General features: G+C 43.4%; 1 protein-coding gene across 1 annotated transcript in view; it reads right to left on the minus strand.

The window, feature by feature from the left end:
- The window catches only part of LOC123147298 (protein SUPPRESSOR OF PHYA-105 1), a gene marked incomplete in the record, with an annotated part of 8861 nt that extends 7461 nt beyond the window's left edge, over positions 1 to 1400 (minus strand). Inside the window, 2 exon segments of the mRNA XM_044566533.1 lie at positions 1 to 1065; positions 1162 to 1400. Of these exon segments, the coding sequence (XP_044422468.1) occupies positions 1 to 874 (874 nt within the window).
- Between the last annotated feature and the right edge of the window lie 12275 nt (positions 1401 to 13675).

Here is a 13675-nt window from a genome sequence, read left to right on the forward strand (position 1 = left end):
GCTCGCTCTGATTTGGCCGTGAATACAGGACATGCTGCCCGCTCTGATTAAGCCGTGAAGACGGGAGATGCTGCTCGCTCTGATTCGGACGTGAAGACAGGACATGCTGCTCGCTCTGATTTGGCAGTGAAGACAGGACATGCTGGCTGCTTTGGTTCGGACGTGAAGACAGGACATGCTGCTCGCTCTGATTCTGCCGTGAAGACAAGACATGCTGCTGCTCACTCTGTTTCGGCCGTGAAGACAAGATATGCTGCTGCTGCTGATTACCAAATGACATATTGAACTCGGTACTACCATTTTCGCCGCGGCCAAACGGCATTCCCTTGCCAGAAGCATCAACGTTGTGAGACCCCATGGCGTTGCCAAGGCTGACGGCCAAGGCTTCCCTGCTAGCGGCATCGGCGGTCCTCCACGCCATCCTTGTGAAGTTACCCCAGAGGCCCCGCATAACGGCAGGCCTGTCCCCAGTGCCGCCAGTGCTCCCGCCGGCAGAGGCAGCAGGCTGGTGAGCCTCGGAGCTGATGCAGTTCCTCACGGTGAGCTCCTCCACCCTCTCGTCGGCGTTGCTGCCCGCCAGGCAGCGCTGCTGCTGCTGCTGGGTGACGCTGCCGGGCCTGGACGACTCGGAGCGCGACATGCCGACGCTGGCCGGCCCCATCACGCCGTCCGTGCCGGTGCCCATGGAGTTGAAGAAGGAGAAATGCTCGGACCACTCGATTTCGCGGGCGTGCGGCAGCGGCGTGGCGGGCATCTCGACCGGCTCGCTGCCCACCGGCAGCTGCTGCTGCGCGGCCTGGCCGCCCTCCTTGCCGCCCTTAACCTGCACATCCCCGCCGCCGGCGGCCAACTCCGCCGCCCTCGCACCTTCCATCCCCGCCCGAAACCTAGCCACGCGCTTGGGATAAGATCACGGCCCACCGCAGCATCCCCCTCCCCCTCCTCCTCCTCCTAGTCAGCCCGCCCGATTCAGCGGCCGGCACCGCACAGTCGCGGGCTCGCAGCGGCCGCCTCGGCCCGACAAATCCCGCCCGAGAGGTGGGACCACGGCCCCGCGCGGGTCACCTGCAGGCCACAAACAGAGCGGAGAGGTCAGGATTCGCCGGCCGAGGCAGCGGAACGCACACCCGCCCGCACCAAATCACGGCCGCCGGAACTGACCGCGGGGAGAGGGGAGAACGGAAGGCCGCCGCCGCGGGAAGGATGGGGAGGAGTTTTCCCGAAAGGGAAAGGCGCGCAGGTTCCCTAATTTCCGTGCCGGGCCGCGAGCGTGCGGGAGAGGGGACGGGTGGAGACGAGGGTGGTACTAGTTGGGCGCAAGAGGGGGGAGGGGACGAGGAAGAAGAAGCGGTGAGGGGCTAAACAAACGGAAGGAAAGAGAGAAAAATCGCGTGCGTGCCGCTGCTGCTGCTGCTGCTTTATCCTCCCGTCCCACCGTACCCACTTGTTTCTGCGCTCCGCTTGCATCCGCCGGTCACGCCTTCGGGGTCCGCGGTGCAACGCTGGCCTCTTGTTCGGGCGGGGGGCAGATCATTCGTGCGGCCAGATTCGCCTCGCGCGTGTGGCCTCGGGTGGTTTGCTTGGTCGACTCGGGCGCTGGGCGGCTGAGAGTCAGCGTAATTAAGTGCGAGCTGGCGCTGACGCGGTGCGCTTTCGCTGTCCAAAGCCTCTGCCCTGACAATACTTAACCGGCCAAATATACCGGGACGAGTCCATTTCTCATGATTACAAAGGTCAAACGCTTAGACTTAGTGAGTGAACGCCTTTGTTTTTTCCTTTTTTGCGGGGCGACTTGGGTGAATGTCAAACCCAGGTGATCTCATCCCTAAAAGCTGCCGCTCGAACCGGACGTGCAAACCGGATTCTCGTGATTCAAAAAAAAAAGGCACCGTTTTATTTAAAACTTACTCCCTCCGTTCGGAATTACTCGTCCATAAAATGAATGTATCTAGATGTATTTTAGTTATAGATACATCCGATTTTGTGATAAGTAATTCCGAACGGAGGAAGTACATGATAAGCTCGGTACAGCGGTTAGTTTTGTCGACGACTTTGGCGGCTCGGGGGTTGTCGGGAGAATTTTATGCCTCTCTTCTGCACCCGTCCAAGAAATGGTATGCTATCGACAAGTTAGATGGGCATACTTCCTTCGCACGCTTGTTTAGTCTCACTTTTTCGGTATACGGCAGAACTTACCTTTCAATCCGGACGACTCTGAGTCTCAATCTGGATACGTATTGGAACGTGAGAGCAATTAGGTAGAGTAGCTTCATGCAGAGCTTTGTGGACATAGATATATGCAAAGTACGCACGGCTTTGAATGTTGTGAACCCGTTGACTAAAATCTCTCTCACAAGCAAAACATGATCACGCCTTAGAACTAATTGGTTGTTAATCACATGGCGATGTGAACTAGATTATTGACTATAGTGCAAGCGGGAGACTGATGGAAATATGCCCTAGAGGCAATAATAAAGTTGTTATTATTATATTTCTTTACTCATGATAAAAGGTTTATTATTCATGCTAGAATTGTATTGACCGGAAACTTAAATACATGCGTGGATACATAAACAAATATCGTGTCCCTACTGGGCCTCTACTAGACTAGCTCATTGATCAGATATGGTTAAGGTTCCCTAACCATAGACATGAGTTGTCATTTCATAACGGGATCACATCATTATGAAAATGGTGTGATGGACAAGACTCGACCATTAGCATAGCATATGATCGTTTAGTTTATTACTACTGCTTTCTTAATGTCAAATACATGTTTCTTCGACCATGAGATCATGCAACTCCAGGACTGCGGAGGAATGCCTTGTGTGCCATCAAACGTGACAACGTAATTGGGTGATCATAAAGGTGCTCTACAGGTATCTCTGAAGGTGTGTATGTTGAGTTGGCATGGATTGAGACTGGGATTTGTCACTCCGTATGACGGATAGGTATCTCTGGGCTTCTCGGTAATACAACATCACAAGAAGCTTGCAAGCAAACTGACTAAGGAGTTAGTTACGGGATGATGTATTACGGAACGAGTAACTTGCCAGTAATGAGATTGAACTAGGTATGGAGATACCGACGATCGGATCTCGGGCAAGTAACATACCAAAGAACAAAGTGAACTACGTATGTTGTCATAAAGGTTCGATCGATAAAGATCTTCGTGAAATATGTAGGAACCAATATGGGCATCCAGGTCCCCCTATTGGCTATTGACCGAAGAAGCGTCTTGGTTATGTCTACATCATTCTTGAACCCGTAGGGTCCGCACGCTTAACGTTCGTTGATGATATAATATAATATGAGTTATGTATGTTGATGTCGAGGATGCTTATGGGCTTGAACCCGAGGATGCTTGAACCCGGTTAGTGTGTGATACGTCTCCAACGTATCTATAATTTTTGATTGTTCCATTCTATTATATTACCTGTTTTGGATGCTTATGGGCTTTATTCTACATATTTATATCATTTTCGGGACTAACCTACTAACCGGAGGCCCAACGCATATTGTTGTTTTTTTTGCCTATTTCGGTATTTCGAAGAAAAGGAATATCAAACGGAGTCCAAACGGAATGAAACCTTTGGGATCGTTATTTTTGGAACAAATCTGATCCGGAGAGCTTGGGGTGCAAGTCAAGAAAGCTCCGAGGGCCCCATGATATAGGAGGGCGCCCCCCCCTATAGGACGCCCCCTGTCTCGTGGGCCCCTCGGGCGTCCACCGACGTACTTCTTCCTCCTATATATACCCACGGACCCCGAAAACATCCAGGGGCACCACGAAACACAATTTCCACCACCGTAACCTTCTGTATCCGCGAGATCCCATCTTGGAGCCTTCGTCGGCACTCTGCCGGAGGGGGAATCGACCATGGAGGGCCTCTACATCAACATCCTTGCCCCTCCTATGAGTTGTGAGTAGTTTACCTCAGACCTACGGGTCCGTAGTTATTAGCTAGATGGCTTCTTCTCTCTTTTTGGATCTCAATACAATGATCTCCCCCTCTCTTGTGGAGATCTATTCGATGTAATCTCTTTTTGCGGTGTGTTTGTCAAGATCCGATGAATTGTGAGTTTATGTTCAGATTTATCTATGGTTATTAATTGAATCTTCTCTGAATTCTTTTATGTATGATTGAGTTATCTTTGCGAGTCTCTTCGAATTATCGGTTTGGTTTGGCCTACTAGATTGATCTTTTTTGCCATGGGAGAAGTGCTTAGCTTTGGGTTCAATCTTGCGGTGTTCTTACCCAGTGACAGAAAGGGTTGCAAGACACTTATTGTATTGTTGCCATCGAGGATAACAAGATGGGTTTTATATCATATTGCATGAGTTTATCCCTCTACATCATATCATCTTGCTTAAAGCGTTACTCCGTTCTTATGAACTTAATACTCTAGATGCATGCTGGATAGCGGTCGATGTGTGGAGTAATAGTAGTAGATGCAGGCAGGAGTCGGTCTACTTGTTTTGGATGTGATGCCTATATACATGATCATGCCTAGATAACGTCATAATTATTCGCTTTTCTATCAATTGCTTGACAGTAATTTGTTCACCCACCGTAATACTTATGCTCTCGAGAGAAGCCTCTAGTGAAACCTATGGCCCCCGGGTCTATCTCTTATCATATTTGCTTTCAATCTACTTTTATTTGCATCTTTAATTTTCTTGCATCTATATCATAAAATACCAAAAATATATTTATCTTATCATACTATCTCTATTAGATCTCACTTTCGCAAGTGGTCGTGAAGGGATTGACAACCCCTTTATTGCGTTGGTTGCGAGTTCTCAGTTTGTTTGTGTAGGTGCGTGGGACTTTTGAGGAGCCTCCTACTGGATTGATACCTTGGTTCTCAAAAACTGAGGGAAATACTTACGCTACACTTGCTGCATCACCCTCTCCTCTTCGGGGAAAACAAACGCTAGCTCAAGATGTAGCAAGAAGGATTTCTGGCGCCGTTGTCGAGGAGGTCTTCACTCAAGTCAAGACATACCAAGTACCCATCACAAACTCATATCCCTCGCATTTACATTATTTGCCATTTGCCTCTCATTTTCCTCTCCCCCACTTCTTGTCGTTTTATTCGCCCGCTCTTTCCCAATCTCCTCCTCTCTTTTTCCGCTTGCCTTTTTTCTGTTTGCTTGTGTGTTGGATTACTTGTTGCCATGGCACAAGATAATACCAAGTTGTGTGATTTCTCGAATACCAATAATAATGATTTCCTTAGTACTCCGATTGCTCCTCTTAATGATGTTGAGTCTTGTGAAATCAATACTGCCTTGCTGAATCTTGTTATGAAAGATCAATTCGCCGTCCTTCCTAGTGAAGATGTCGCTACTCATCTAAACAATTTTGTTGATTTGTGTGACATGCAAAAGAAGAAAGATACGGATAACAGTATTGTCAAATTGAAGTTATTTCCGTTTTCACTTAGAGATCATGCTAAAGTTTGGTTTTCGTCTTTGCCTAAAAATAGTATTGATTCTTGGAACAAGTGCAAAGATGCTTTTATCTCTAAGTATTTTCCTCCCGCTAAGATCATCACTCTTAGGAACGATATTATGAATTTTAAACAACTTGATCACGAGCATGTTGCCCAATCTTGGGAAAGAATGAAATTGATGCTTCGCAATTGCCCTACTCATGGTTTGAATTTATGGATGATCATACAAATTTTTATGCCAGTTTGAACTTTGCTTCTAGAAATCTCTTAGATTTGGCCGCAGGAGGCACGTTTATGGAAATTACATTAGGAGATGCTACAAAATTGCTTGATAATATTATGGCTAATTATTCTCAATGGCACACCGAAAGATCTTCTAGTAAAAAACTGCATGCTATAAAAGAAATCAATGTTTTGAGTGGAAAGATGGATGAACTTATGAAGATGTTTGCTACTAAAAATACTCCTCTTGATCCCAATGATATGCCTTTGTCTTCTTTGATTGAGAATAATAATGAATCTATGGATGTGAATTTTGTTGGTAGGAATAATTTTGGAAACAATGCTTATAGAGGAAATTTAATGCTAGACCATTCCCTAGTAATCCCTCTAATAATTATGGAAATTCATACAGTAATTCTTATGGTAATTTTAATAAGATGTCCTCTGATTTTGAGAATAGTGTGAAAGAATTTATGATTTCTCAAAAGAATTTTAATGCTTTGCTTGAAGAAAAATTGCTCAAAGTTGATGATTTGGCTAGGAATGTTGATAGACTTTCGCTCGATGTCAATTCTCTTAAACTTGGATCCTCTTCTCCTAAGCATGATATCAATGAGTCTCTCAAAGTAATGAGAATCTCCATTGACGAGAGCAAGGAAAGAACCGCTAGATTGCATGCTAAAAAAGAAAGCTTTATAAAAGCGTGTTCTTCTAATCTTCACGAAAATAATGATGAGGATCTTAAAGTTATCGATGTGTCTCCTATTAGATTTATGTTTTGCAATATGAAGTTTGACGATTATGGGAGTGATGACGAATCAACTTTGCCTAGAAGGCGTCCCAAAAATTTGAAATCTTTAGATCTTAATGCTAAATTTGGTAAAAGAGAGATTGGAGAATCCTCAACTTCTAATAATATTGAGTCTACTATCTCGGATTTCAAGGAATTTGATTATGATAATTGCTCTTTAAAAGGTTGTATTTCCTTGTTGCAATCTGTTGTTAATTCTCCTCATGCTTATAGTCAAAACAAAGCTTTTACCAAACATATTGTTGATGCCTTGATGCAATCTTATGATGAAAAACTTAATTTGGAAGTTTCTATACCTAGAAAACTTAATGATGAGTGGGAACCTACTATAAAGATTAGAATTAAAGATTTTGAGTGTTTTGCTTTGTGTGATTTGGGTGCTAGTGTTTCCACAATTCCGAAAACTTTATGCGATATTCTAGACTTCCACGATCTTAATGATTGCTCTTTAAATTTGCACCTTGCGGATTCCACCATTAAAAAGCCTATGGGAAGAATCAATGATGTTCTTATTGTTGCTAATAGAAATTTGGTGCCCGTAGATTTTATCGTTCTTGATATAGATTGCAATCTTTCTTGCCCTATTATTCTTGGTAGACCTTTCCTTAGAACGATTGGTGCGATTATTGATATGAAGGAAGGGAACATTAGATTCCAATTTCCTTTAAAGAAAGGCATGGGACACTTTCCAAGAAAGAAATTCAAATTACCTTATGAATCTATCATGCGTGCTACTTATGAATCAAGTGCCAAAGATGGCACTCGTTAGATCTATCCTTGCTTTTATGCCTAGCTAGGGGCGTTAAACGATAGCGCTAGTTGGGAGGCAACCCAATTTTCTTTATGTTCTTTGTTTTTGTTCCTGTTTAGTGTTAAATTTAGTTTCTACTTTCTGTTTAGATGTGTTTTTATCTTTTGTTTAGTGTTTGTGCCAAGTAGAACCTATAGGATAAACTATGATGATGGTTGATTTGATTCTGCTGAAAAACAGAAACTTTGCGCTCACGAGAAAAAATTCAATAAATCACAGAAAAATATTTTGCGTTGATTCTTTTTTGCTTCTGATCAATAAACAAGTTGTACAGTATGTCCTATTTTGGTAGGATTTTTAGAGTTCCAGAAGTTTGCATTAGTTACAGATGCTACAGACTGTTCTGTTTTTGACAGATTCTGTTTTTCGTGTGTTGTTTGCTTATTTCAATGCATCTATGGCTAATAAATTAGTTTATAAATCATAAGGAAGTTGGAATACAGTAGGTTTAACACCAAAATAAATAAAGAATGAGTTCATTGCAGTACCTTATGTTGTGGTTTTGTTTTCTTTCACTAACGGGGCTTATAAGATTTCCTGTTGAGTTTTGTGTTGTGAAGTTTTCAAGTTTTGGGTAAAGCTTTTATGGACTATGGAATAAAGAGTGGCAAGAGCCTAAGCTTGGGGATGCTTATGGCACCCCAAGATATTCAAGAATAGCCAAAAGCCTAAGCTTGGGGATGCCCCGGGAAGGCATCCCCTCTTTCGTCTTTGTTCATTGGTAACTTTACTTGGAGCTATATTTTTATTCACTACATGATATGTGTTTTGCTTGGAGCGTCGTGTATTATATTGGTCTTTGATTGTTAGTTTACCACAATCATCCTTGCTGTAACACACCTTTTTGGAGAAGCCTATTTGATTAGAATTTGCTAGAATACTCTATGTGCTTCACTTACATCTTTTGAGCTAGATAGTTTTTGCTCTAGTGCTTCACTTATATCTTTTAGAGCATGGTGGTGGATTAATTTTATAGAAATTGCTAGTCTCTCTTGCTTCACTTATATTATTTTGAGAGTCTCTTAGAACAGCATGGTATTTGCTATGGTTTTAATTTGGTCCTAGAATGATGAGCATCCAAGTTGGGTATAATAAAAACTATCATAGAAAGTGAATTGGATGCTATGATCAATTTGATGCTTGATAATTGTTTTGAGATATGGAGGTAGTAATATTAAAGTCATGCTAGTTGGGTGATTATGGATTTAAAGAATGCTTGAGTTGAAGTTTGTGATTCCCGTAGCATGCACGTATGGTGAACAGCTTTGTGATGAAGTTGGAGCACAATTTTATTTATTGATTGTCTTCCTTATGAGTGGCAGTCGGGGACGAGCGATGGTCTTTTCCTACCAATCTATCCCCCTAGGAGCATGCATGTAGTGCTTTGGTTTTTGATGACTTCTAAATTTTTACAACAAGTATATGAGTTCTTTTGATTAATGTTGAGTCCATGGATTATACGCACTCCTTTCACCTCTTCATTATTGCTAGCCTCTCTTGTATCGTGCAACTTTCGCCGGTACCATACACCCACCATACTCCTTCCTCAAAACAGCCACCATACCTACCTATTGTGGCATTTCCATAGCCATTCTGAGATATATTGCCATGCAACTTTCCTCCGTTCCGTTCATATGACACACATTACTTTTGTCATATTGCTTTTTGCATGAACATGTAGTTGACATTGTATTTGTGGCAAAGCCACCGTTCATAGTTCTTTCATACATGTCACTCTTGATTCATTGCATATCCTGGTATACCGCCGGAGGCATTCATATAGAGTCATATTTTGTTTTAAGTATCGAGTTGTAATTATTGAGTTGTAAAAAAATAAAAGTGTGATGATCATCATTATTAGAGCATTATCCCAGTGAGGAAAGGATGATGGAGACTATGATTCCCCCATAAGTCGGGATGAGACTCCGGACGAAAAAAAGGGGAGGCCATAAAAAAGAGAGAGAAAAGGCCCAAATAAAAAAATGAGAGAAAAAGAGAGAAGGGACAATGCCACTATCCTTTTACCACACTTGTGCTTCAAAGTAGCACCATGATCTTCATGATAGAGAGTCTCATATGTTGTCACTTCCATTTACTAGTGGGAATTTTTCATTATAGAACTTGGCTTGTATATTCCAATGATGGGCTTCCTCAAAATGCCCTAGGTCTTCGTGAGCAAGCAAGTTGGATGCACCCCACTAGTTTTCTTTTGTTGAGCTTTAATATATTTATAGCTCGAGTGCATCTGTTGCATGGCAATCCCTACTCACTCACATTGATATCTATTAATGGGCATGTCCATAGCCCGTTGATACGCCTAGTTGATGTGAGACTATCATCTCCTTTTTGTCTTCTCCTCAACCACCGTTCTATTCCACATATAGTGCTATGTCCATGGCTCACGCTCATGTATTGCGTGAAAGTTGAAAAAGTTTGAGATTATTAAAGTATGAAACAATTGCTTGGCTCGTCATCGGGGTTGTGCATGATTAAATACTTTGTGTGATGAAGATAGAGCTTAGCCAGACTATATGATTTTGTAGGGATAACCTTCTTTTGGCCATGCTATTTTGAGAAGACATGATTACTTGCTTAGTATGCTTGAAGTATTTCTATTTCTTATATCAATATGAACTTTTATTTTGTATTACTTGGATCTGAACATTCATGCCACAATGAAAGAAAATTACATTATGAATTATGCTAGGTAGCATTCCACATCAAAAATTCTCTTTTTATCATTTACCTACTCGAGGATGAGTAGGAATTAAGCTTGGGGATGCTTGATACGTCTCCAACGTATTTATAATTTTTGATTGTTCCATGCTATTATATCATTTTTGGGACTAACCTACTAACTGGAGGCCCAGCCCATATTGTTGTTTTTTTGCCTATTTCAGTATTTCGAAGAAAAGGAATATCAAACGTAGTCCAAACGGAATGAAACCTTCGGGAGCGTTATTTTTGGAACAAATCTGATCCGGAGAGCTTGGGGTGCAAGTCAAGAAAGCTCCGAGGGCCCCACGAGATAGGAGGGCGCGCCCCCCTGTAGGGCACGGCCCCCTGTCTCGTGGGCCCCTCGGGCGTCCACTGACGTACTTCTTCCTCCTATATATACCTACGGACCCCGAAAACATCCAGGGGCACCACGAAACACAATTTCCACCGCCCTAACCTTCTGTATCCGCAAGATCCCATCTTGGAGCCTTCGCCGGCACTCTGCCGGAGGGGGAATCGACCATGGAGGGCCTCTACATCAACATCCTTGCCCCTCCTATGAGTTGTGAGTAGTTTACCTCAGACCTACGGGTCCATAGTACTTAGCTAGATGGCTTCTTCTCTCTTTTTGGATCTCAATACAATGATCTCCCCCTCTCTTGTGGAGATCTATTCGATGTAATCTCTTTTTGGCGGTGTGTTTGTCAAGATCCGATGAATTGTGAGTTTATGTTCAGATTTATCTATGGCTATTAATTGAATCTTCTCTGAATTCTTTTATGTATGATTGAGTTATCTTTGCAAGTCTCTTCGAATTATCAGTTTGGTTTGGCCTACTAGATTGATCTTTCTTGCCATGGGAGAAGTGCTTAGCTTTGGGTTCAATCTTGTGGTGTTCTTACCCAGTGATAGAAAGGGTTGCAAGACACGTATTGTATTGTTGCCATCGAGGATAACAAGATGGGTTTTATATCATATTGCATGAGTTTATTCCTCTACATCATATCATCTTGCTTAAAGAGTTACTCCGTTCTTATGAACTTAATACTCTAGATGCATGCTAGATAGCGGTCGATGTGTGGAGTAATAGTAGTAGATGCAGGCAGGAGTCGGTCTACTTGTTTTGGATGTGATGCTTATATACATGATCATGCCTAGATAACGTCATAATTATTCGCTTTTCTATCAATTGCTTGACAGTAATTTGTTCACCCACCGTAATACTTATTCTCTCGAAAGAAGGCTCTAGTGAAACCTATGGCCCCCGGGTCTATCTCTTATCATATTTGCTTTCAATCTACTTCTATTTGCATCTTTAATTTTCTTGCATCTATATCATCAAATACCAAAAATATATTTATCTTATCATACTATCTCTATTAGATCTCACTTTTGCAAGTGGCCGTGAAGGGATTGACAACCCCTTTATTGCGTTGGTTGCGAGTTCTCAGTTTGTTTGTGTAGGTGCGTGGGACTTTTGAGGAACCTCCTACTGAATTGATACCTTGGTTCTCAAAAATTGAGGGAAATACTTACGCTACACTTGCTGCATCACCCTCTTCTCTTCGGGGAAAACCAACGCTAGCTCAAGACGTAGCAGTGTGCATCCAACTTGCTTGCTCATGAAGACCTAGGGCATTTGAGGAAGCCCATCATAGGAATATACAAGCCAAGTTCTATAATGAAAAATTCCCACTAGTATATGAAAGAGACAACAAATGAAACTCTCTATATGAAGAACATGGTGCTACTTTGAAGCACAAGTGTGGAAAAAGGTAGTAACATTGCCCCCTTTTTTCCCTTTTTTTCTTTTTCTTTGGCCTTTCTCTTTTTTTTGGCCTTTCCCTTTCTTTTCTTTGGCCTTTTTTTTCTTTTCTTTTTGGCCTTTCTTTTTTTTTCTATAGGGACAATGCTCTAATAAAGATGATCATCACACTTCTATATATTTACAACTCCTGAATTACAACTCGAAACTAGAACAAGATATGACTCTATATGAATCAATGAAAAAAAATACCGCGTTATAGTGGCGCTAATAGCGCGCTATTGTGTTTCTGGAACTAAACGCTACGCTATGCAGATTTCACTCGCTACGGCGCTATTCGCGCTAAATACGGCGATTGCGTGCTATAGTGCGTATCGGTGCTATTTTTTCGACGGTGTTTTTTTTTCAGACAAATTTTTCATCAGCCCACTATACTTTTGGGCTTTCTGGCCCAGTAACCAAGCATATATCTTCTCCTCCAACCGAGCGAACCCTAACCAACCTACCGAGCGAGCCCTTCCCAAATCAAATGAGGCAGCGGTGGCCGCCGGTGCTTCGCCCGTCTCCTCCAGCCACAGCCGGCCGCCTCTTGCCGCCTCCTCGGGTCGCTACATCGCCTCCTCGGGTCCCGTCACCTCCTGGAGTCTCCGTCACCTCCTCTAATCTGAATGCCATTGCAGCAAGTTCATCTGATTCAGATTGAGCTTCTACATCGTTGTTGGCTGGCTCCTAAAGTCCTAAGTCCTTATTTTTGTTATTCTGGACCTTGCTTGTTGGTTGTTTAATTTATCTGTCTACTTTGTTTGTCTGAAATCTGAATGTATGAACTCTGAACAGTGCTATATGCCTATATCTGGACCATGCTTTGTTATCTGAACAATATTTTAGCCTTGGTTTTAGCTGCTGAAATCTGTCATTTGTGTTGATATATCTGTCATTTGTATGCTATATGCTGAAATCTGAATAATGTTTTGTGAAACGCTATTTTGCAAAATAGCGCGCTATTAGCATGCTATTTCGTTTATAGCTTTTTTTGAAGGCTGCGCTATTACAAATAACGCGCTATTTTTTTCCTTGTATGAATGCCTCCGGCGTGTACCGGGATGGGCAATGAATCAAGAGTGACATATATGAAAAGATTATGCATGGTGGCTTTGCCACAAATACGATGTCAACTACATGATCATGCAAGGCAATATGACAATAGTAATGTATGTCATGATGATAAATGGAACGGTGGAAAGTTGCATGGCAATATATCTCAGAATGGCTATGGAAATGCCATAATAGGTAGGTATGGTGGCTGTTTTGAGGAAGATATAAGGAGGTTTATGTGTGATAGAGCGTATTGTATCACGGGGTTTGGATGCACCGGCGAAGTTTGCACCAACTCTCAAGGTGAGAAAGGGCAATGCACGGTACCGAAAGGGAAAGGCGCGCAGGTTCCCTAATTTCCGTGCCGGGCCGCGAGCGTGCGGGAGAGGGGGACGGGTGGAGACGAGGGTGGTACTAGTTGGGCGCAAGAGGGGGGAGGGGACGAGGAAGAAGAAGCGGTGAGGGGCTAAACAAACGGAAGGAAAGAGAGAAAAATCGCGTGCGTGCCGCTGCTGCTGCTGCTGCTTTATCCTCCCGTCCCACCGTACCCACTTGTTTCTGCGCTCCGCTTGCATCCGCCGGTCACGCCTTCGGGGTCCGCGGTGCAACGCTGGCCTCTTGTTCGGGCGGGGGGCAGATCATTCGTGCGGCCAGATTCGCCTCGCGCGTGTGGCCTCGGGTGGTTTGCTTGGTCGACTCGGGCGCTGGGCGGCTGAGAGTCAGCGTAATTAAGTGCGAACTGGCGCTGACGCGGTGCGCTTTCGCTGTCCAAAGCCTCTGCCCTGACAATACT

This window comes from Triticum aestivum, chromosome 1B, assembly GCF_018294505.1.
Source record: "Triticum aestivum cultivar Chinese Spring chromosome 1B, IWGSC CS RefSeq v2.1, whole genome shotgun sequence".
Lineage (NCBI taxonomy): Eukaryota > Viridiplantae > Streptophyta > Magnoliopsida > Poales > Poaceae > Triticum > Triticum aestivum.